Genomic DNA, 25,739 nt, shown 5'->3' with positions numbered 1-25,739 from the left:
GCTTGGAGACGCCGGGTAGCTTTTGATTGATTGCTAATCGTCTATAAAGATATTGGCCCTTTGGACGCACTAAAATATACAATATGTTATGTCCCAAAGAATATGTGCATTCGAACAGATGGAAAGGAGAATAGATACGGCAAGGATTTATATTGGGATACGTTCTTCTTGTAACATGTCCCGATCCTTCGGGCCCAGAGTTGGAAGCCGATTTGCACTGGTATCACATGTATCTGTAGAAATATGCGTAACGGAGAATCACTTGCAATCACCGAATGAAAATAGGCTATTTTGTACTGAGTGCAGATTGTTGTAATAAATTGACTGTCAGGTGAATTATTAATTAAATGACATATATAATAAATGAAAATAATTCGTTATGGGAATAAGGTGAACTATTTGTTAGATTTTGCACTTTGGTCAAATTAACAAGACCCTCATGATACACGTTGCTTAAAATCTTATTTTGTACCCCGTTTTTGTATTGTTTTTTTTTTGTGAAAGTTGTTCTAATAGTTGACGTAAAAAGAGGTTTGTATACGTTGTCAGACGTTCTGAACTATATAAAATATAGAACAATTGCATTGCGTTTGGCGGAGATACTGCCAATTAACATATTAATTTAAAACATATTTACTGGGAAATAATGTTCAAACGTTTATACTTTTTTACAAAAAGCACATTTTCTAAACAAGCAACATTTATAAATGACAGTATATATTATGGCCTTAGTCAGATTTAAATTTCGCAAAATCGGGGATTGATGATTGGCGCATCTTGTCTGTCTCGCGAGACTGTTCAAACTCATAATTATCTTCTCAAATGCTCTTATCAACTGTCATGCGTAAACAGTGATAAACGGTTTTCCACACCTTATAAAATTTCCTTTCAAGTTTCATCCAAATGTTTAACACTTGTTCATTTTGGAACACGTGTTCGGGAAAAGTGTGAAATTATGACCTTGAGGGAGTCATAAGGTTTTGAGCATAATTAGTGGACTGGATGTTGTGCTTGACTCCTCGACGTATTTCGGTTTCAATGCAGCGTCAGAATATTTTATATGAAAATAGAACGAAAAATGTTCGGGATCTAGCTCCGACCTAGAAGAATCGCCGGTTCTCGAACGACAGCCTGTTTGAACGACCGAAGTTTTACTGTATTAAACACTCATTACACATATTCGTTACCATTAACAAAACCATTTCCCCCAGTAATAGACATTTGGTTACAGCTTTTCACGCACTATCAAGTGCAACACAGCATAACGACGTTATGTATTTTAAATAATCTATCGTAGGCTTTTTATTGAACAATCCTTTAACAGTTCTTTAACAGTATTACAAAAGTTTAAACTATGTTTAAAATCAAATTCATTTTTGATTTAATTCACATATTGTATTGACTCATCAAATGAAGCAGGATAGGATGGCTAACAGTGAAGGGAAAAGCAATAAAGCTTTATGTAAAAGGACATACTCGTCAAATTATTTAACAAATTAAAACCAGGTTATAAATTATCCTTATCAATTGACCTTGAATTCCGTCATATGTGTATTAGTTGTTAAGCTTAAACACTTTCACTATAGAATACAATTATCCTCAGGTAATAAGTGTAATTTGATTCCAGAGACAAACCTGGAAATTCATTTTCTAACTGGTTATACAATTTTCCTGGAGATAAGACAATCATTTCATTATAATTAGTAAGCAAGGGAAAACTAGCAAGGGTGTTTTCGACCCAGAATTCACCAGTATAGGAGATACACTATGAGGCACATACGGAATTGTGTCGAAAGGAATTAATACCCTAGAATGTTGTCTCCTAGTGCATGAAGACACGTATGATAATAATACAATGATATAACATGTTATTGACAACCAGGTAGTGTTTTCTCTGATGGTTGATACGCATTTTACCGACAACTTAAACCCTTATTTCTTTTATTCTAAAAAAGTATTTTTTAAAAAAAAAATACATATTCCTTAAAGAAAGTTTGTACTTTAAATGAAATTGATGAGTAATTAAACTATATTTTAAGGTGCTCATATTTTGACAATGAGCAGAAATAACTTTTTTAAACAGTCAAATTATCAATGTTTCATATTTCAAAAAGCTGAATGATTTAAGCAAATTTGGCTGCATTATATGCTACGAGATCCTTTGAAGTGAAACAGAAACAAATAGTATCTATGATAAATCGATGTTTGAAATCCCAGTCGATTTCTCGTCACTATCGGTAACGAGTGTTATTCCAATTCTGAAAGTGAAACATATTGTCATGCTTTAATTTGTAACCAGAAAGAAGTATTTCAAAATAAATCCTACAAATAATATAACTTTTCCAAGCATCTATCATTATAAGCATACGACAACTGTGACGGTTTTGAAAAAAAAAACATCATCATAGTTTAAAAGGAATGTAAAGTTTATCATGAAACTGGTTTATCTTACTTTACCATGAAAGAAACAAATGCACTAAATCGATATTCTTGCTAATTCATATGATGGGGAGGTTATTGTCTTACACAGTGCTATCTTGACAACATAATTTCATCAAAATTGTCGGCTCACGATGACAATTGCAGACAATTACCGACGCTTAACCATCACTTAAATGTTTAAAAAATGAGTGATAAGTCTGCAATCATTGACAGATGAAATGGCCCAATGACGCACGTTTAAAGCACGTTTAATAGACACTCACGTGGCATAATACTTGAATAAATGTTCAAGGCCTATTTGCAGTATTTTTGGATTAACAAAATGAAAAATGGTTCTGAATACTACGCGAAGCTCAAGGACCAACAACAAAAAGGCAATCGACATGTTAATATAAATCTACAGGTCTTCTTTGAAAATGTTATAAATGGGCGAAAATATCGGATTTAAAACGACACTCGTACCGTTGTGAATTTCAAAACACAATAGAAAAATCGATTCTTTTATAGGAAACATTCGAAATTTGGAAAGTCAAAAATAACGTCTAAAATATATCCATCTTAACCACCGATTCAATTTTCATTGTTTAAAATTATTTTATTCACATAAAACGTTTGTCCTGAGCAAAACGGTTCCCGTATTTTTTATTCATATGTTATGTTTTAGTCATGTTTGATATATCTGTGACAGATACAATTCGTTTCTTAATGCACAAGCAGACAACAGACAACAGTTTAGGAGATACTTCCTTTGAGACGATTCCGTTGGTCCCTCACATTATATATCCTAAACTGGTCATTCGTGATACATCCTGGCGTTCCCGGGATGTTTCTTCATATAAATGTGTTTTAATATTTCATTGGGAAACCACCAATATTTATGCTTTTGCTAAAATGCCCCATATAGTATGCATCGTAGCCAAATCTAAATATGCCAGTGGTCTCTTTATTCAGCGTTTGTCTTTACTTATCTGTTCTGTTTTAGTCCTGTTTCATATAACTGTGACAAATTAAATAATCGGGAGAGACATCACTTGTCTCTCATAGTAAAAATATGTGCCTCTATTAAAATTTAAATAACAGAAATATCGATTTACAAAGTCCTCTGTTTGGTTTAAATTGTTAAATTATGGTTTGTTGTTATGGAAAACAATTTCAAACTCTTTGGAGAACTTGGTTACATGGAAGTCAATTCATTGCAACAATTTTCGGGCAGGTGTTAGAACCGTTTCCGTAAGCTTTTTAATCTAGAGTGTTTTTTGGATTCCGCCACTGGTTTTTAATCATTTGTTACAAGGCAATAATTTATTCTACGCTCTGTTAGTGTATCAGTTATAAGAACAATCAAACCCAATTGCATAAGCATGATAATTGATTATGGAGGAAATAGCTCGTGAATCAATGTCAAACGATTTTAATTTTTATATAGGAAATGATGCAATGAATCATTTTGCGTTTCTAATTTCTCTGACATTTCAAAACACTAAGTTATAGGGTTTAAGGCGGTTATCCCAACATATGCAAATAATTATATTGCCTTTTGAGGTATGTACTCAATCTGTCTGTGACTGTTATGCAGTATGTGTTTCTATTTGAATGCGTCTAAGCGTTGCCTTTTGACTGTAGGTGACTTACGTTGACTTGTCATTTTGACTTCCTTTTTGTCCCTATTGTTTTCATTGTGATATAATGTTTAGCAACTTTTTTATTATGATGACTAACTCAATGCAATAATCAGCCATGTAACAAGACATCACATTATTTCGCATTAAAGTATTGAGTACCAATTCTTCATGACAGGTTTGTATGACATTGACTCTAACGTTGTCCAAAATGAAAGTGAACATTCTACTTTCAATAATGTGATCCCACAAGCCTCTACATTTGACGAATCTATTGTTTATTATTCTTCGGTGAAGTATGGAAGACGTTAAAATGGCGATGCGAGACTCCTTTGACAGAAATACTTAATGTCTGACTGACGCATGTTGTAAAACAAAAGGCTTCGTTTAAACGTATTTAATATAACACAAACATCACACATTTCAACATTGTATGTCATTATATACATGGTATATTGAAGCAGTTTCAAACGAACAATTATCTCACTTTTACGTCATCATACTCAAACTTTCACTGTTTACTTCCTCTTGGAAATTAATCTTTGAAAAGTCAAACACATCGAATCCTTCTGACAATCGTTCAATACCTTTTCTCAGCTGGGTCAGAAAACTCATGGAGCTAATGTTATGTGTGTAACTACTACGTTTAAAACAAGGATCATTTTGATGCTTTACACTTCGATTACCAGGCATTATGTTCTTTCTACTCTTCAACTGCCACACATACCTTTTCTCCAGGAACATTTGGCTTGGTTGTTCAAGTTAATTTTGTCTCGCGTTGCTACAAGACGACAATTCAAGATTTGATGAAACCAATCCAAACCAATGGCTTGGATTGCAAGCAAATAAGGTGTGAAAATGTCATCTAAATGACACTATTTATAAATATTTATCAATTGGTATCAAATTCATATGATTTACAATGATTGTATGAACAATTAACATTGTTCAATGGTTTAATTGGTATGCTGATAAACTAATATGATGTTCTTTAAAAACATTGTCAACTACAACATTATTTTAAAGGAAAAAAAAAATGAAACCATCCTTTATTGGGTTAAAAAGTAGTTTAAAACTTGCTTGGAATATTTATGAAAAATCAGATATAAAGAACTTAGTAATCGGTCAGTTGTAAACATGTTTATCTAGCGCACAAACGTTTAAAAAAGAAAAAACAAACTATTAGACTATGCACAATAACATACTGTTATATTTCTTTCATTTTCTTCACTTCCCCTTTTTGTTTATATACATATATAATTTTATATCATTAAAAAAGGAACAAATTAAAAAAATACTTTAAACGTAATGATTATTTAAATTTCAAATTGTTTGCACACCACTTGGTTCAGAAGTAACAAGAACATGCACTATTATGGCCCAAACTACTTCCGCTTGACGTAAGAGACATATTGCAGACGATTCAACTCAAATATAAAATAGAGCGGGAACATGAGTAAATGTCCAATAACCTTTTTTAACATTCGTTGATGATAAAAAATTAAAGTCAAAATCTCCTTTTGTCAATTTGCAAAACAATTTGACTTATCTGTCAATGTGATTGATACAATAACAATAGCGTAAAAGCTATCACCAGTATCATATTTTAGGAAATGGGCTATTTACAAATATGAAACATATGTTAATCAAAAAGTGTCTGGTCAAAATTGCTCATGTTTGATATGAACATGTTATTGTCTCACGTCTAGGAAATTAAAACGAAACTGGTGCAGCCTTTTGTAGTCTTCATTTACATGTAGTTTTCGTATATTGGACAATCTGAAACAGAACTTTCATCAATGATCAAATTCTGAAAACATAACAGTTGTGCTGAAAAAAACTCTTATTTCTTTGGCGAAATATATAGTACGTACAGGGTATTATGATAAAACGCTTTTCTGATGTCCAGTATCACGTTAGGTTCGGTACAAAATTACCGGTTAAGACCATCGAGACGAGTTGCATGTCATAAGAAAAGCGTTCCATTCTTAAAAGTCTTTCTTAAGCGTTCGATCTAAAAATTCATTTTATTGCATGCCGCTTTAAATCCTTAGGCACTTAGGTTTAATACAATTTGTCGATTTTTCTACTACGGAATCGACGTATTATTGCATTAATGATTCACTGAATTATCTATATAATTTAAACGTTTGCTATGCTAAACATTTTCGCTTACGTAATATATAAAATCATGCATTCAACCGTTTAGAACTTCCTAGATTGATGAAGATTACATCATATTTAATAACTACCAAATCCATAATTGATGATATTCGGCGTTATTATTTGTTCAGAATATCACCCTTGAAAATTCTGCTGATCGAAATAGAAAATGTATGAAATTAGACATATTACATATGTCCTCTCATTTACTTACAATATGGCCGAAACAAAGACGTTACAACATCAGCAAATAAGCAAGATACAGGAAAACGGCAATAAATACAAACGTTTCAAACGTTTATCAAAGTGTAAATATTTTGCCGTACAATTTGTAAGATATGAAACAAATTTATCATTGTCAATCGTGAATACATTTTCTTTGAAAAGGTGCAGGAAGTTTATCTATTTTTCAACTTTACCTATTTCTGTTGATGTTTCAATGACTCTTGACAACGGGAAGGTGGTATTTGTTTCATCCGGGCGACTTAAAGGTAAATGTTACCTTTAAAGGTTGATTTATGAATCACATTATTTATGCGAAAAGCTACAGAAACAAGCTCAGTAGCAAAGAGTTTAAACATAAACCCGGTTTACATGTCAAACATACACGTATTTTCAAGTATTTTTCTTCATTGATGATTTATTAACTACTCAAACTAGTAATTAACTATTGAATCTAGGTAAATCAACAAAGAATTATCTATTACTCACGGACTGGTTTGCTCAGACTTTTCATCTGAAATAGTGTATTTTCACAACACATGATTGTATATATTTGAATTATACGAGCAAGAGTGTCCGAATCAACTATTATATTAAACACTACACGAAATTGTAGTTAAACGTGATTAAATCAGATTACAGAGTGCGTTAGATAGTTGTATATAAACCTTATTTAATAAATGCAATATAATTAGTAGATAAGGGTTTGATAATACATGCTGTAGATGAATGCACTTATTTGCAAAATATAATTCACTGAATGAAAACATCGCAACAAATGGCCACATACCAGCTTTAGAAAAGCGTTGATTTGAGAACTTTCTCTTCAGGAATATCCCGACACTTCCAAGAATAACCAAAGCACAAAAGTCTCCAATAAATACTAATATACCAGTTAACTCTGAAAGAATTCGTTATATACATTTCAAGCATTACATAAGATGTTTAGGAGTATGTGTAGTTTTCTTTATGATTTTCAGCATATTTATTCCCAGGAAATTTACATGTGGTGATGTGTTCATCTAAAACAGTTTACAATGTGTAGATGCAGATAAGACAAATGTCTATATAATATAATGAGGAGTAGAAAGCACCCGAAATTGATACATATGTAAACGTACACAAGTATAACTTGTTAAAATTTCATCGTCTTTAATTACGCCTTTAGTTTAGGATGCACTCTATAAAGTTTAAAGTTAAGTTATATATCTTCATGAAAAAACATGTTAAAATCAACTGCAAAATATGTTCATTATCCTTTTGCACACTAGCAAAAATGATTGCTTTGAAATAAACAGTTTGAATCTTCTTATATACACCATATATTTATCATGAAATTAAATACTACTACTACTACTACTACTACTACTACTACTACTACTACTACTACTACTACTACCAATACCACTACTACCAATACCACTACCACTACCATTACCACTACTACTACTACTACTACTACTACTACTACTACTACTACTACTACTACTACTACTACTACTACTACTACTACTACTACTACTACTACTACTACTACTACTACAACAACAACAACTTCTACTACATTTAACACTACTAGCTATAGTACTACTACTACTACTACTACAACAACTACTACTACTACTACTACTACTACTACTACTACTACTACTACTACTACTACTACTACCACCACCAACCACCACCACCACCACCACTACTACCACTACCACAACAACTACCACTACCACTACCACTACTACTACTACTACTACTACTACTACTACTACTACCTTTTACTCTACTACTACTACTACTACTACTACTACTACTACTACTACTACTACTACTACTACTACTACTACTACTACTACTACTACTACTACTACTACTACTACTACTACTACTACTACTACCACTACTACCACTTCTACCACTACTACCACTACTACCACTACTACTACTACTACTACTACTACTACTACTACTACTACTACTACTAAATATGCTATTGCAAGGCTGATATTTTATTACTTTAAAACAATATTAGTAAGATTTTATACGTACCATCAGCTTTCGTTTTTTCATCATTCATATCTGCAAGAACGGTTCAGACAAACCTTTCAACAATTCAGTTGTAAAAATGGAAGGTACAAATACCGCGAAAATGTAAGACATAATATATATACAGACGACAATATAAATCATGTATATAAACAAATCGTTGATACATTTTATGAAATATAATAACAAGAACTTACGGACAACAAAACTAAAATTTGGTCTGTGCTGTTCAGGTGTTTTCCAGTTTATCGACATAATATGAACGTAGCATTGGAAATGAAAGCGGTTTCCCGATGTTCTTAAAGCGTCTTCTACACTAACATCGTACAATAAAGAGTCCGTTTTTTCAAACTCACAACTGCCAAAAGCCTTCGGTTCTCCGACTATCTGATTCCCAGAGGTAAAAGGGACAAGCTGGATACTATTATCCAGGCTACTTTTCATCCAAACAATTTTCACTGATGAGTTGAAAGACCCAATGTTCGCCGTGCATTGTAGCCGTAATTTCTGACCCACATGGATAATTGTAGTTGTGTTTGTTAATTCAGAAATTATAGTTTCAACATCTCCGCTTGCATCAAAGATTTGTTTTGTGATGATTGAGGGTGTCACTGAAGAATAAAAAAGGATTTTTCTAAACATTACATGCTTCAATTTGAAACAAATGTGTTTTAGCTAAGCACATAATGGTTGCAATATGATATTACAACCTATACTGAATTCCGCAAACATAAAGTTACTATATAAACTTGTGCCAAACACGAAGACAACACGCCCAGATACACCCTGACATGCTGGACATCGGTAAAGAAAAGCAACTAATATGAGCTTAGGCGCTGCCTCTACGAGCTTGAAGTATAATTTCTGGACACCAAGCATTATTGCAGGACACGAGAGTTAATGTTTACTAAATGCCTATGTAAGACATACTAGGAGTAAAAGCGAAACGCTATATATGTTAATGCAACTCATTTTAAATAACAATCAGTTCTGACGCTGTTGACAATTTATTAAACATATCAACAAAAATCTACAATAATATTGTATACATTATATTTTATACATTATACTACACATAAAATTGTGAGTTGTCCGACACATTTCAACTTAAATAGAGCTACTACGCATTTTGAGAAAAAGTAACAAACAGAAAATCAATCAGGAGTAATTGTATCTTTTACAAGAATTGAATGGGCAAAAATCAGTTTAAATATGGTGGTAAATCATGACCAAACATTTACTCAATAACTGATTATAATGCACAAAAAGAATCCCTTAAAATTGCAGAAACCCTAGTAGTAGAAGAATAATTATATTGATTGTAAATGTATTATATAAAGCCAATCATCTCTGACACTATATATTAACAAAAACTCTCAGTGAGAATACAGAATATATTCTTATTTGTTTGTTACAAATATAACCTAACACAAAAAGTTAACAAAAACCTGATGCATAAAGTTAAATAAGAAATAAATTGTTGTTTAGATTTTAAAGCCAAATACAAATACTGCTTTCATTTCGACCAATGGAACAAAGTGATTTTAACAAAGTTTTCTAAAAACTTTAATACCTGAAAATAATTTTATTTTTAAGACTTTTAAAGGCCGTATATGTTTTTGTAATATAGTCTTATCTAAGTTTATGTATATCCAAATTACCTCTCTTGACTTTTTGAAATAGTTTAACCCCTACTGTCCCCTAGTATGAAAAGAACATTTATTTGCAATAAATAAATGCAACACAACTAAAAGAATATTCTTAATGTTTTATGTTGTAGCTTAGTTTTAACTTATCAACGCGTATTTATTTACATAAGACTTCTCTTAACCCTTTCAAATTATGTTAACCCACAGGATGATCAAATGCCTTTATTGCAATTACAATTAACAATCAACAGAATCGAAAGTATATTCTAAATCTAGCGCCTATATTGCATAAACAAATGCGTGGTCAAGGCAGCTATACATTTGGACATTTTCATACATTTCTTTTAAAAAAGCAATGAGTGGACATTGATGTTTATTTCAAACATTATCTGAGACTTTATAATAGTTTTATACAGACTTATATTTTTCCCTTAAATATTAAACCATAAAAAACATTCTTGTCCTTTAAAGAATTAATCTGATTTGATATGAAATAAGAACCCAGCCAAATATTACAAATGACACCTGAGCTAACTAAGCACTATTTTATGTTTGTACATGCATATTCAGTTTAAAAGCCGTAAGTAACTATTCTAATGTTGACTGTATCAGCAAATATGGAGCAAGCGCCAATTTCCTATGAAAATCATGCATATACATGAAAGCAATTTAACAGATCAAAACGATAAGATTATATTACTGAGGCTAATTATAAGCATAGGATAACATGATGGAGAGCTACAATTAAGGCCACATATATTTTAATATTACTACATATACGTGTAGATAAATCTGAAAGAATAATTGCAATACAGTGTCAAATTATGTTAAGGTCAGGCAAAGAAGAGGCTTTCTGCCTTTCATTCAAGTTCCCTTTTTGTTTTAATATTTAGTGTTCTCAATAATGAATCAGTTGTCGGCCATTATAGTTGGTTCCAATGGCAATTTGGCCAGTTCAAAATTGGAAAAATAAATGAACTTAAAGTGGAATAAATAGAATAAAGCCTATTCAATACTTAAAGATTGAGATATTGTGTATTTCTTTCTTATATAGCCCTTTCGGCCAAACGAATAACAGCAAACCTTTGAACAACCATTAGTTTAACTTACTGAAATGTATCAGTTTGTAAAATGTGTGCTTTTTCTAGTCCAGTATATATTAACTCAACAGAACATAACCTTTAAACAATTATACAAAGTGATAGTGTATTCATTGACAGTCAAAACACCATTAAAACTATATGCTGAACTGATTGCTTGACGAACAAATGGTGTAACAAAAGAAATTGACCGAAAACACTACAAACTGAAACATTCTGAAACTATGTGGTTTCAAATGCTAAATTCGGCACAAATTTAAGAGAACGGCATTTTGACAATGTCTATATGTTGCCCAATAATTAAACATTTGCTTTCATACGTTGGAATAATTTACACACAAACAAGTTCTACAAGGGTATGGGATTCAGTGCTGTATCGACTCTCGGTTTCAGATTGCTTGACCACTTCTGGCTTCTGGCGCATCGGAATCTGCAAAGGGTATAAAAGTTACAGAAACAAGCTCAGGAGCAAAAAGTTTAAACATAAACCCTGTTTAAAACTACCATCTACAACTGTGAAGGTATGTAGCATGCCTGTAAACAATCATTTGAGGCATACAAAGCTTTATATGACGTCATACATTTGATAAATAGTACATATTTCAGGCATTCAAAGATGAAGTTGACGAAATATATTATGCTTGTATATTTTGCAATGAGTATTTAACAACTCCAAGGCAAACACCCACTAATTGACAACAAAGAAGCTTTTTGGAGGAGCCAAAACTTCACATGCTTAGAATCTCTTCTTACTTTTAGTCCATACTCCAATATCCGGAGGCGGTATGGAATTCTTGACAGGACTATTATTTAAGCAGCACAGATTTTTTCCTCGAAAGTTCTTCCACAGCTTCAGAAACCAGGCGGCTTAAGTAACAATAAACAATACATTTATGTTTTAACAGCATGTTTATGTATGAAGGTGTACTGAGTGAAAGGGAAATACTCTTAATGTATCAGGCACTTTTTTATCCGAATTTCTTTGAGATATTTCACGTAATTCAATTAAAAACGCTGAATGAATAATTGAATATAAATGAATGAGTGAGTGAGGTGAGGGAGTGAGTGGTAGTATTTCTTTAAAATAGGACTTTAGTTTTATTTTGTTGCCATAATTGTTGAAGTAGATGTTTTTCATGTCCAAAAGCTGATGTCAAATGTGCACTCAATCTGCATCACAAATTAAGTAAGTTTTGTTTAACTGCCTATATAAAAAGTTCTAAATGGTATGCTCAAATAAAGAGCAAACAAAATAGTTTCTAAACACAGACCAATGACCAACACTGAAAGGTCGTCTTTTTATTAGTAAATAAAAGAATTTTACATTTTACTCTATAATTGGACCCTTTATGCCATGCTTGATTGGTGTTGAGAACCGGTTCCAATTTGAATATTGATATTTGGTTCCACCCAAGTAACCGATTAGCGATAGTACACTCAGTTTTTGACAAAACCTTAATTGTACAGTAACTTGTAGTCCTTTACTATGCTTATGGTATGTTTATGTTTGAAGTTGTTTAGTGTTATTGTTGCATTCGGCAATATTGTTTATGAAAACAACTGAAAACAGTTCCAAATGTATAAATGAGGTAATGGCGGAAATTACCCACACTTAAATAATGAGCAAAAAAGAAGACAAACAACTCACCTGTTGAATCGTTGATCGATTTAGAAAAATTACATTCGACTGTCGCCAATATTCGGTTTATACAATGAATAGTTGATAATAATCGATAATCGGAACTTCAGTATGCGTGTGGTCAATACAATGTAGCGTTAATTATATGATATTGATTATTGTCATGATATAATCAAACATTGTCGGCAACTCTCATTCTAATATACATAGGCGAATAAGACTGCGTCGACTGTGGTAAGCTAACTTCATTCAAAGATAATGGTTTAAAGTTTATTGATAATTTTCTCGGAAGTAGATCTAAAAAACTAATAACAGCGATTTAGTGTTGATATCAAAATTAAATAGAAAAAAACAACAACAAAGCATTATCAATTTAAGCGAATAAACGTATCAAGTGTCCGCCGAGTTTCGCAGAGTTATTCCTTCCAAGGAACTACATTTGCATTTCTTCAGCTGTTTGACCACTGTCTGAGGGCCTTAAATCCTAACGCGATGAAATGCAGTATCTATAAATTTATTGTGTAAGCCACGATAGCGCAAATCAGCGGTGGGTATTGAAAGTGAGTCTAACTCATTGAGTGTACTGAATATCGTGTGTGTTGGAGGATGGCGTAGTGGGAGGAGGTGTGCTTTCGGTAATTCCACCAACCACACAATACTTACCAAAAATTAAAATCATTAAAGCAATTATATTCAATACAAAAGTCAGTTAATAAGTTGTTTTGATGACATCAGTAAGACACAATCCTCGCACACCGGAGTGATGATGATATGCGTACCTTTTTACGAATGAGAATGTAAGACACATGAATATACAAAATAAGTTGTTGTTTTTTCTTTGTGTGCTATGGGCCATAGTGCAGATCGTTAAGAAAATTCAAAATGGTCGCGACCATTGTGTAATTTTTGAAGCAGCTTATTATCCCAAACAAACGTGGTGAATCGATATCAAACCGTTTTAACTAATGATGTCCATCATCTATTGAATATTATGTGTATTAAAGTATGTTAATATAAAGTTAAAAGCCAGTATTTACTTTGCGTATGGAAAAATGGGTGTCTGGGGCTTCGTACAAAATCAACACCGTATCATTGTATTATGTAACTTTTCTTGCTTATCTTTCAAGCCGAATGATAGGCGAATTTTATTAATGCTTCTGGAACGATATTGTAGTGGATACTGGTACTAAGTCTCTGTGAATGGGGAATCCCCGTACTTTGCTACCAGATTAACGGTTGGAACGTGTAGATCGATACAACATGAAGTTTCAAGTGAAAAGTGTTTAACTTATGTCTTTTTTTTCAATAAAAATATAAATCATGCATCTCAGTAACCTTTAGAAATTTAGACTCGCAAACTTGGAGTAGGACTTGTTCTTGGTCCCGGTGCCATATAAACTAAATGACGTACAAGGTATTTTGAATTCTTCATCAAGTTAATTGTAGCGGAAATGTGAATTAATATATTTAAATTCCATTTCATTAATATTTAGTTTAGTGAATTTATCGGGCGTAATAATTGCTGATATGATAAAAAGCAATGTGCGACAAACTGTATTGCTCAGTAATTAAACACACTTTCCAGTCAAATGCATAACTATTTTGAACGCATATCTATTGAGGAAGGCTCGATTTAAAAACTGCATGCATCTCGGATGTTTCCGTATTGATTTTCATTGGTCAACGGAGGTCAAACCCTGCCCAAAACATGTACAATTTGCTTGCCGCCATGCACGCGCTTTATATGAGCAAGAAACGATAATCTTTTCTGATTCCGATTTTCATTGCTAAATGGTGACCCTCACCTCCCGAAAATGATTGCTATCACTCCGGCAAAAATGGAATTAGTCCCAATAACGTGATTGCCGTAAAATGACTCTCGCTAAGCTGCGCTTGACTTCAAGTCCGTATCAAAAAAGAACTACATAATTTGTTGGATTAAAGGGACTGTACACCAGATTGGCACCAAAAAATAGTTTTTTTTTCTGTTACGAATCTCAGGACAATTATTAAATTATTTTTTTTACTCTTTGATATCAAAATTATAAAAAAAAAAATACCAAAATAAAAAACAAAAACGTGTCGGATGCCGGGTTCGAACCGGTGTCGCTAAAATTGCAGTCCAGTGTTGTATCAACTGTCATACGGAGGCTAGGTCTAAATGGTTGAAATATTTAAGATGAATACCTAACTTGGTAATATAACGTGATAACATCGACTAGCCAATCACACATAAGGAATTCTACTTAGTAGACATACCCGGTAATCTTTTTAATGGACAAATACGAAAAAACTGCGAAAAATAAATTGTTAACTATGTGGTACTTCAGTTAGTAAGTTTCAATGCATTGTACACATCGATACCAAGTTTATGTCAGTTTTCGACAATTTTCTCTTTTCTTCGCTATTTCACCATACGGAGTACAGCCCCTTTAATATATGAAGGTACAAGCAACATTACAGTGTAGAATATTTCGTTATTGCCCGTTGCTATGAGTTAAACAACTTAAAATTGTAGTTAAGACCAGCACAATACGTGTGTCGAAACCGGCAACATTTGTAGATATCTATTTCGTCTTTTTGGTAAAGTGCCAAATATTTTTGATAACTACATCATAATTGTATATTATTTAATATATTTCTATTCGAAAAAGCAACACATGATGTTTAACCTATTTTTTGAAAGTACACTTTAGCCTGTTTGAGAGGACCTCATTCACTAAGCTTAAAAATACTATAAATGAAACTTTCCTGAATTACAGGAAACATCTGAGGATCTTTGATATACGAGTCTAACCTGCACAAATACCTTTATTACGTTTTAACAAAGTATTTATAATTTGAGCGTAAAATTAAGTATAAATTGAAAAAGTTAACTTCTTACCTCGTACTTTAAGTCTCTTTTGTGTATATCTGAGTTTATCAACCATACCAGAAGTAATGTAATATACAGTACACTTATACATCCTCGCATCTGTACAAGTAAATGAAGACACCGGCCGAGACACACCAAGTGTTGAGTTGCGACTATTCCTTGTCAAATTGTCAAAGCAACCAGCAGCCGCCCACCTATTAACATTTGAATAAAACGTAGGTTTCCGGTATGATTCGGTTTTCGATGGATCTTCATTCTGCAAGTTGATTTGTAAAGTTCCATCGGACTGCCAAAGGATTAACCAAATCAGAGTATTCAAGTGAGTCACGTCGTTCAACGTACACATTATCTCGAATGTTTCATGACTGAAATAGTCAACAAGTAGCTCAGTGACTATTTGTGGTTTGTCTGGTCGACTGTCGGATATCCTTCGAAATTCAATTTGTATAATGTTGTCTGAAAACAGATTATGTTTTTTTTTTAAGTTTTTACAACCTACCAAAATGAAGGTACATGGCATTAAGGAAAACAAAACAAAAACAATACCTATTCTAAATACATCACTGCAGTGCAAGTCTTAAAGATGCATTATTCTAAAACATATTTCATAATAGGAAGAAACATTCTTCTACAGGAACGCAAAAGTGATATATTAAATAATTAGTAGATCAACAATTGTAATATGAATGACGTTACCATCATGAAATGACGTCATATGTACCTCTAAGAATCATACACCAAATATACTGTAGACAGTCTCATGAATCAAACCAAAATGTATATGTAAACACAATAACGCCTGTACTAGATCATTGTCATTCTTATTATTTAATCTTCATATATAAAGAAACACTAAAACTTCTGTACTAGAGTAATTCCAATTTTTATGATTCAACCCTCGGAGTATATACAGTTAGCAGTTCTATAACATTAAATCAAGAATGCCATGTCCCACGTGGACGAATATTATATTAAGTATTTACAGTTGAGCGCATATACAAAAACAATATTACCAATATTAACTGTCAGAACATAAATAAAATAAATACTAATATTAGGAATTTAACATTCCTGCTTACTTTACTGTATATTGGTTTTTGTTAAACGACTAAATATAAGTGTTACATGTTTTTTAGATGATTTCATTTATACTATTTTTAACGGAATAATATGGAGCCTTTGGTAAATAATAAAAACTGAAATACATTTCAATAGTATTCTTACCCAAACCAATTATCTTATGCTATACTTATGAAACTGGTGTAACGAAACCAAGTTTTGCATAACTATTTATCATTTCTAATTATACAATGATTTAAAAAGCTTGTAAATACTACTCAGAACGAAGTTATTCTGATTTAGGTAAGGGTTTCCACATAATCTATAGTATACTGTAAATAAGTAATAATGTTACAATCGTTATAATTCAATATACGATAAATCACTATGTAAGCCGTCTATACGAAAAATATTATAGAGAGTCTTAGAGAAATAACGTAATCTTTAAAATTATTTAAATAATATGTTCTTACCTAAAGAAATCAAGTATGTCAAACTAACAGACGAACAAGTGGTTGTATATATTTCTTATTATTAATTGATTTCAACAGCATGAACATTTTTAACAGCGCAGCTACAGTATGATGTTTCAGATAAGAGTAAAACACAAATATTGGTACAATGCGCCTATATTTAGAACACGCACATATCGTTTATACTATAAATGAAACCAGCGTTAAATATTTGCTTTTAGCTTTTAATTTTACGATCGCTTAATAAATATGTCAGTATTTTATAATAAAATTTACATAGCAAAACTTATCGAAAATAAGTAAAAAAGTGTTTTTATCATTTTAACGAAAGGGTGATTTAAAATATAGATGACATAAAGCTATGCTCAATATCTTACTATCTTATATTTGGCTGTATACAGAAGACATATTAAGCAGAATAAATGTTAACGGATCTCAATAAAAAGGTATTTGATACAAAGATACTAAGTTTTCTTAGCATATATTCCTTGTCAGATGAAACTTATTGTAATCACTTTGCATGTTTGGTTTCCTATAATACAATGAAATATATTTGCATCGTATATAGAGTTAAGACTACATTCGAAAACAAAATGGTATTCGTCTTCTAAGACTTCATTTTCGTTACCAATTCTCTGATTGATAGGTAAAGGATTTGGATTCGCCAATCTTACGATTTCTATATTGAGTCTATATGCAGATACTCGTAACATAGAAAACCTCGAAACAACCATTTTTATACTACATGCAATTAAAACGCTTTAAGTGTAAAACTTGCTATGTTCTTATTAAACAATGCTCTTCTTGATGCATCTAATCTACGATTCCAGTTGAATCAAATTTCCTTTAATCACTGTTTAACATTTAAAAGTATATACAACTATCAAAACTACCTAATTTAATTATTGTAATTCAATCCTTTGTAAGTAAAGAAACACCGTATGTGTGGTGCTAGATTTATTGTAATTCAATCCTTTAAATGTAAAGAAACACCGTATGTGTGGTGCTAGATTTATTGTAATTCAATCCTTTAAATGTAAAGAAACACCGTATGTGTGGTGCTAGATTTATTGTAATTCAATCCTTTAAATGTAAAGAAACACCGTATGTGTGGTGCTAGATTTATTGTAATTCAATCCTTTGTAAGTTAACAAACACCGTATGTGTGGTGCTAGAGTTATCGTAATTCAATCCTTTAAATGTAAAGAAACACCGTATGTGTGGTGCTAGAGTTATCGTAAGTCAATCCTTTAAATGTAAAGAAACACCGAATGTGTGGTGCTAGAGTTATTGTAATTCAATCCTTTGAATGTAAAGAAACACCGTATGTGTGGTGCTAGAGTTATCGTAAGTCAATCCTTTAAATGTAAAGAAACACCGAATGTGTGGTGCTAGAGTTATTGTAATTCAATCCTTTGAATGAAAAGAAACACCGAATGTGTGGTGCTAGAGTTATTGTAATTCAATCCTTTGAATGAAAAGAAACACCGAATGTGTGGTTATAGAGTTATCGTAATTCAATCCTTTGAATGAAAAGAAACACCGTATATGTGGTGCTAGAGTTATCGTAATTCAATCCTTTGAATGAAAAGAAACACCGAATGTGTGGTGCTAGAGTTATCGTAATTCAATCCTTTAAATGAAAAGAAACACCGAATGTGTGGTGCTAGAGTTATTGTAATTCAATCATTTGAATGAAAGGAACACCGTATGTGTGGTGCAAGAGTTATCGTAATTCAATCCTTTAAATGTCAAGAAACACCGAATGTGTGGTGCTAGAGTTATTGTTATTCAATCCATTGAATGAAAAGAAACACCGTTGTTGTGGTGCTAGAGTTATTGTAATTCAATCCTTTGGATGAAAATAAACACCGAATGTGTGGTGCTAGAGTTGTTGTAATTCAATCCTTTGAATGAAAAGAAACACCGAATGTGTGGTGCTAGAGTTATTGTAATTCAATCCTTTGAATGTAAAGAAACACCGAATGTGTGGTGCTAGAGTTATTGTAATTCAATCCTTTGAATGTAAAGAAACACCGAATGTGTGGTGCTAGAGTTATTGTAATTCAATCCTTTGAATGAAAAGAAACACCGAATGTGTGGTGCTAGAGTTATCGTAATTCAATCCTTTGAATGAAAAGAAACACCGAATGTGTGGTGCTAGAGTTATTGTAATTCAATCCTTTGAATGTAAAGAAACACCGAATGTGTGGTGCTAGAGTTATTGTAATTCAATCCTTTGAATGAAAAGAAACACCGAATGTGTGGTGCTAGAGTTATTGTAATTCACTCCTTTAAATGAAAAGAAACACCGAATGTGTGGTCTAGAGTTATTGTAATTCAATCCTTTGAATGTAAAGAAACACCGAATGTGTGGTGCTAGAGTTATTGTAATTCAATCCTTTGAATGAAAAGAAACACCGTATGTGTGGTGCTAAAGTTGTTGTACTTCTTATGATTAAATACCGGAAGTACTTGGAAACGCAAAAGCTGCAATATAAGAGTCATTCTTAACAAGAATAATGATTCTTACCACAACACCTGTATTGTAATGCATATCCTTCTTATGATGAGTAAACAGAACCACCAAAACTGTATTAAAGGTATTACAATCATTTTGCTCAGCTTCGAAGTAACACCAAATATATTAAAATGGTTTTTATTCAAACCTCGGAGTATATAGAAATGTCATACATGCTGTATTACAATTTATAAAGATTCTGATAGAGGCCGTTTAGTGTATAGAAACACAAACACTTCTGTACTAGAATGATCAAATTTTAACGCTTTTAGCCTCGGAGTATAGAGGAATCCCAAAGCTGTTGTCTTACAGTTTTTTTTTACAATTCATATTATATAGAAATAAACATTAATGCTGATTATAAAGATTCAAATTACTATGGCTTAAGCCTTTATCCCCTTATTGGAAAGAACACCATAGCTGCATCATAAGATTCATAACAATTGTTATAATTCAAGCCTCGGGGAATATATTAACACCAAACTGTAGTACTACGAGAAAACGAGTACTTTGTGTGTATAAGTACTTAATGTTAAACGAGTACTTTGTGTGTATAAGTACTTAATGTTAAACGAGTACTTTGTGTGTATAAGTACTTAATGTTAAAGGAGTACTTTGTGTGTAAAATTTGGGTAAACTAAGTACTTTGGGTAAAACGAGTACTATGAGTTAATTAGTACTTGGAGTAAATGAGTACAACGAGTTAAACGAGTACTACAAGTAAATAAGTACTTGGAGTAAAACGAGTACTTTGTGTGAATAATAACTTTGAGTAAAACGAGTACTACGAGTAAAACGAGTACTTTGTGTGAATAATAACTTTGAGTAAAACGAGTACTACGAGTAAAACGAGTACTTTGTGTGAATAATAACTTTGAGTAAAACGAGTACTACGAGTAAAACGAGTACTTTGAGTAAAACTGGTATATAGTTATTTTTTTTTTCTTTTTGATAAAACCTCGGAATGTAAAGAAACAACGACACTCTGAGTATATAAAGACCCTTGCACTTACAATTATTATCATTTTCATAATTCAAGCTCCATATTCTATCTGTTGATAAAAAATATTAACATTATCATGGTTCAAGCCTATATAGCGTACAGAAACACCACAACTGGCACATTCGATTCATTACAATTTTTCTGATTCTACTATACTATACAGAAACCCCACAGCTGCCGCGTTAATTCATTATAATTATTATGATTCATTTCTCTGATTTCAGAGAAACACTAAAAATGTGCATTCAATATACTGTTATAATTATGATACGATTCTCGGAGTATATAGAATTACCAACGGCTGTTGCGTAAGATTCATAATATTTGTTATACTTCAATCCTCGGAGTATATAGAAACACCAAAGCTAATGATTCATTTCTCGGAGTATGAATAATAAGTACAACACAATTCTCGGAGTATATAGAAACACCAAAGCTGCTGCGTTAGATTCATAATAATTATTATACTTCAATCCTCGGAGTATAAAACATCATCATAGATGCTTTATTAAATTCATTGTAACTATTATAATGCAATCATCGAATATAGAAACACACTTATCCTCCACTTAAACAATTTCCTTATAATTTATACATTTCAATCATCATAGCATATATAAACTCTACAACTGCTGTACCAGAATTGTACTTTAGATAACTGAATGCCCAATACTGATGCAATAGAATCAGTATGATTTGTTTATGATTTAATCTCAGTCATATATAGAAATACCATATATATATTATATCAGAATTAGTGTTGTAATCATGATTCATTCATCAGAGTATATAGAAACATCAAATTACTGTGCTATTAATAACATAACTTGTATTATTAAAGTATCAGATTATTATTCTTATGATTCAAGCACAAGAGTTAATCTAAATACTAAAACTGCTGTAAGAATATTACTGTTATTTGTATAAAACGAGCCTCAGAGTTAATCGAAACACACCAGTACCTTGAGCGTAAATAGCCACAACCAGAAGGAAAGATATCTTTAGTGGAAATAAAAAATAATCCATATTTGAAATTTGACTATTATGAACACTGTTTTCAGCAGTTTTACTTCATACTTAAAGATGACATGTACAAAGACATCCGTTGCACTGACCGCACAGTCCGATCTGTTTTTAATTATATAAGTGCATTAGCTTATTTAGTGGATTGAGTGAAGGGAAGTGAACTATTTCAAGTATCACACCAATACAATGAAGCAATATGACACAGTTTCAGAAGACATCGTTATAACAATAATGAGGAAAATAAAAACGTTCAAAGGGGGATGGCAACAATTAGAACATTGTTTTTTACGAGCAGTGCTTCCTTATAAAGAAATATGTTATGCACTTGTATATTTAAATTGAATATGCACATTGTGTTTGTCATTTAGAAAAAGTTTTCTCCATTTAACCTATTATAATTTTAATATACTTTTTTGTTATTTTTTAAGAACATTTTTACTATATCTTGATACACTTCATCTTTCTCATGTTTGCATTTTTTGTTTGTATGAAATCATTTCCAATTGTTAAACGGTTTTGATTAATAGCTCATGTTATATGAACTGATTTGTATTGCATTGAACTAAACGTATTGCTTGGTATGATATGCGTTATTCAATACTGGTATTTTTTGAATGCCAATTCGGCCAATACAAATAAACACAATAAGAATCAGTTTCGAACAATAATGACAGCAGTAAGACAATCGGTTATTAGAACAGCAAATGAATCTTCTTTCACACAGACGGACGTAACTTATATCGAAAAATAATATAGTTGTAATATTTTACAAAATTTTGTTAAATTAGAGTTTGCACTGAATTATTTCTTACTTAAGCATTTTTATTGAACAAATGTATATTTATGTATTTGACTAGGAAACCTGTTACTCCATTATTCGTTTGATGTTGTGAAATAAGTCCCATATGCATGAGCATATTCAAAACATTTAATTCATTATAAGGTACACTGTAACTTATAAGTTGTCTAAATTTGACTTCTCTCATTCGAATATTCTGACGCCTTTCAAAATAAACAGGTGTCGTAGTGGTTCGGTTATTACAATGTGTGACTTTTCAAGTATTTTCTTTGACAGTTCTATCTAGCTAGATCTATAGTGATGAGATGTGGTGGCCGCCGCAAACGTAGAAATTCTTGGTTCAATCCCAAGTATAGAATCTAACTTATTCGGGACTCAATCATTTCGCAGTGAATATCAAATTTCATTTTTTTAAGAATTTGACAGACCAGAATCAAATAGTCTGACTATGAATGAATGAATGAATGAATGTAAATATTTGTATAGCGCATTATAAAACAAGTCTCTAAGCGCTGCACACGCGAATTAAAAGGTTAAAAAGTCCTCATCATTTCACTGATACGCCAATTTAAATAGGTGAGTTTTTATAGCCTTTTTGAAAACTGTCAGGGAGTCAATGTGTTTAATTTCTACTGGCAGGCTGTTCCAAAGATTGGCTGCACATTTATCAAATCTCTTTTCACCATATGTTTTAGTTTTTGTACGTGGAACGTTCAGTAGCTTAGCAGGGTCTGATCTCAGAAGTCGTATTGGCTGGTATTCACTAATTAGATTGTTCATGTATACAGGAGCAAGTTCATGTCTGATTTTGAAAGAGTACAGTATGACTTTGTACTGTACTATTAAACGAGCGGCAGTGTTCTGGATGCGCTGCAGTTTGTCGATTACTTTGCAGTTTGCACCACATAGCAAAACATTGGCATAGTCCAGCCGAGAGGTCACGAGAGAATTCACAAGTGTTTTACAGGCATTTATGGTAATGAATGGCCTAATCCGCCCAATATTACGCAGATGGAAAAAAAACAGGATTTTGAAATTGCATTAGCCTGTTTGTCCATGCTTAAAGTTTTATCAAAGAAGGCACCTAAGTTTTTCACAAATGATGATTCATGAACAATTGTTCCGTCAAATTGTAATTTGCAGCCAGAAATATTCTTTACTTGATGTTTTGGTGCAAAGATGATGAGTTCAGTTTTGTCCTGGTTGATCTTAAGCATGTTCAGGTGCATCCAGGAACTGATGTCCGACAAGCACGCTTCAATTGCTGGTACTACACTAGTCCAACTGTATTTTGGTTTAATGACAAGGTAGCATTGCGTATTATCAGCATAACCATGGTGTAGCATGTTGTGGTTCTTACATATATCCCCTATTGGTCTAGAGAACATACAGTACTTTCTCGGTCCCAGTACCGAGCCCTGAGGAACGCCAAAATGTAAAGAGGTTTCGTAAGAAACAGCCGACCGAACTGCAACGCGTTGAGACCTATTACTCAGATAAGAGTGAAACCACAGCAGGGCAGAGCCAGATATTCCATAGGCATGTTCCAAACGTTTAAGTAGAATAGGATGGTCGATGACATCAAAGGCGGCAGATAGATCTAACATTATCAAAACCACACATGAATTATTGATATCACTGTAGGAAGCCGCAAATAATAAAAATGGCTGATGTTGTACCAATTTTTAATACTGTAACATTCAAATCGAGAATAAAGGACAAAATGTTAAATGGATTAATTGCAGTAATTTTGTCAGCTGAATGTGTCTGCTTGAACTACCCTGTTTTAAACGCGTTACGGAAGTAGGAATGCATTTACATACATACTGATTGAAAATTATGAAGAAGAAGAAGAAGATGCCTTCCCGTTGTAGGGCATACAGTGCCTCACGACTACTTTCAAATGAAATGAGGGGTTCAAATATCGGAACCAATTCTGTCGACACAATATAATCCATGCTTAACATAAACATATTTGCAAAAAGCATTCCTAACTCATTGTGTCGACAGCATTGACGCTGATATTCATATTAAAAATGTAATAAAACCCTATCTTATTTATAGATGCATGTATATTTAAACTGACATGTGTTCTTTACTGCGGTTTGTCCTTTAAAACAATGTGTAAAGGGAACATCACTTCAAATTTGCAGGTTACTGGCATGTATTGTCTGATTTCTTGTTTGATTCCGATAAATTTGGAAGAAATACAAAGACAAATTAAAGAGTGTGCCTACGTACAGCACACCATAGTCGAGTTCCGTTCTCAGTGCTGAAACAGTAAAAAGGCTTTCCGTTCTCAGTGCTGAAACAGTAAAAAGGCTTTCCGTTCTCAGTGCTAAAACAGTAAAAAGGCTTTCCGTTCTCAGTGCTGAAACAGTAAAAAAACTTACCATTCTCAGTGCTGATTCAGTAAAAGGCTTTCCGTTCTTAGTGCTGATTCAGTAAAAGGCTTTCCATTTTCAGTGCTGAAACAGTATTAAGGCTTTCCGTTCTCGGTGCTAAAACTATAAAAAGGCTTTCCGTTCTCAGTGCTGAAACAGTATTAAGGCTTTCCGTTCTCAGTGCTGAAACAGTAAAAAGGCTTTCCGTTCTCAGTGCTGAAACAGTAAAAAGGCTTTCCGTTCTCGGTGCTGAAACAGTAAAAAGGCTTTCCGTTCTCAGTGCTGAAACCATAAAAAAGGATTTCCGTTCTCAGTGCTGAAACAGTATTAAGGCTTTCCGTTCTCAGTGCTGAAACAGTAAAAAGGCTTTCCGTTCTCAGTGCTGAAACAGTAAAAAGGCTTTCCGTTCTCAGTGCTGAAACAGTAAAAAGGCTTTCCGTTCTCAGTGCTGTAACAGTAAAAAGGCTTTCCGGTCTCAGTGCTGAAACAGTAAAAAGGCTTTCCGTTCTCAGTGCTGAAACCATAAAAAAAGGATTTCCGTTCTCAGTGCTGAAACAGTATTAAGGCTTTCCGTTCTCAGTGCTGAAGCAGTAAAAAGGCTTTCCGTTCTCAGTGCTGAAACAGTAAAAAGGCTTTCCGTTCTCAGTGCTGAAACAGTAAAAAGGCTTTCCGTTCTCAGTGCTGAAACAGTAAAAAGGCTTTCCGTTCTCAGTGCTGAAACA

The 25,739-nt window shown here is 32.7% G+C and overlaps 1 protein-coding gene across 1 annotated transcript; it reads right to left on the bottom strand.

The window, feature by feature from the left end:
• Window positions 1-4,498: 4,498 nt before the first annotated feature.
• On the bottom strand, window positions 4,499-21,906 carry LOC128240214 (uncharacterized). The gene is made up of 8 exons (XM_052956734.1): window positions 21,771-21,906; window positions 15,762-16,208; window positions 8,687-9,100; window positions 8,493-8,522; window positions 7,237-7,347; window positions 6,936-6,960; window positions 6,644-6,708; window positions 4,499-5,840 (listed from the first exon to the last, which is right to left on the bottom strand). Exons 1-8 carry the CDS (start codon window positions 21,832-21,834, stop codon window positions 5,812-5,814), a joined length of 1,185 nt encoding a protein of 394 aa, XP_052812694.1. The 5' UTR covers window positions 21,835-21,906; the 3' UTR covers window positions 4,499-5,811.
• Between the last annotated feature and the right edge of the window lie 3,833 nt (window positions 21,907-25,739).

The sequence above is a fragment of the Mya arenaria genome, chromosome 1 (assembly GCF_026914265.1).
Source record: "Mya arenaria isolate MELC-2E11 chromosome 1, ASM2691426v1".
Classification (NCBI taxonomy): domain Eukaryota; kingdom Metazoa; phylum Mollusca; class Bivalvia; order Myida; family Myidae; genus Mya; species Mya arenaria.
Note: the sequence above shows the minus strand (reverse complement) of the source record. Positions and strands in the feature narration are given on the sequence as shown.

Bases quoted from the DNA above. Each gene is read 5' to 3' on its own strand.
- LOC128240214 (XM_052956734.1), bottom strand. From the start codon at position 21,834: ATGGATTATTTTTTATTTCCACTAAAGATATCTTTCCTTCTGGTTGTG. The intron at 9,101-15,761 runs GTAAGAAGTTAA...TTTATTCTTCAG, and splicing joins AAAGAGACTTAAAGTACGAG to TGACACCCTCAATCATCACA. The intron at 6,961-7,236 runs GTATGTGGCCAT...ACACTATTTCAG, and splicing joins TCAACGCTTTTCTAAAGCTG to ATGAAAAGTCTGAGCAAACC.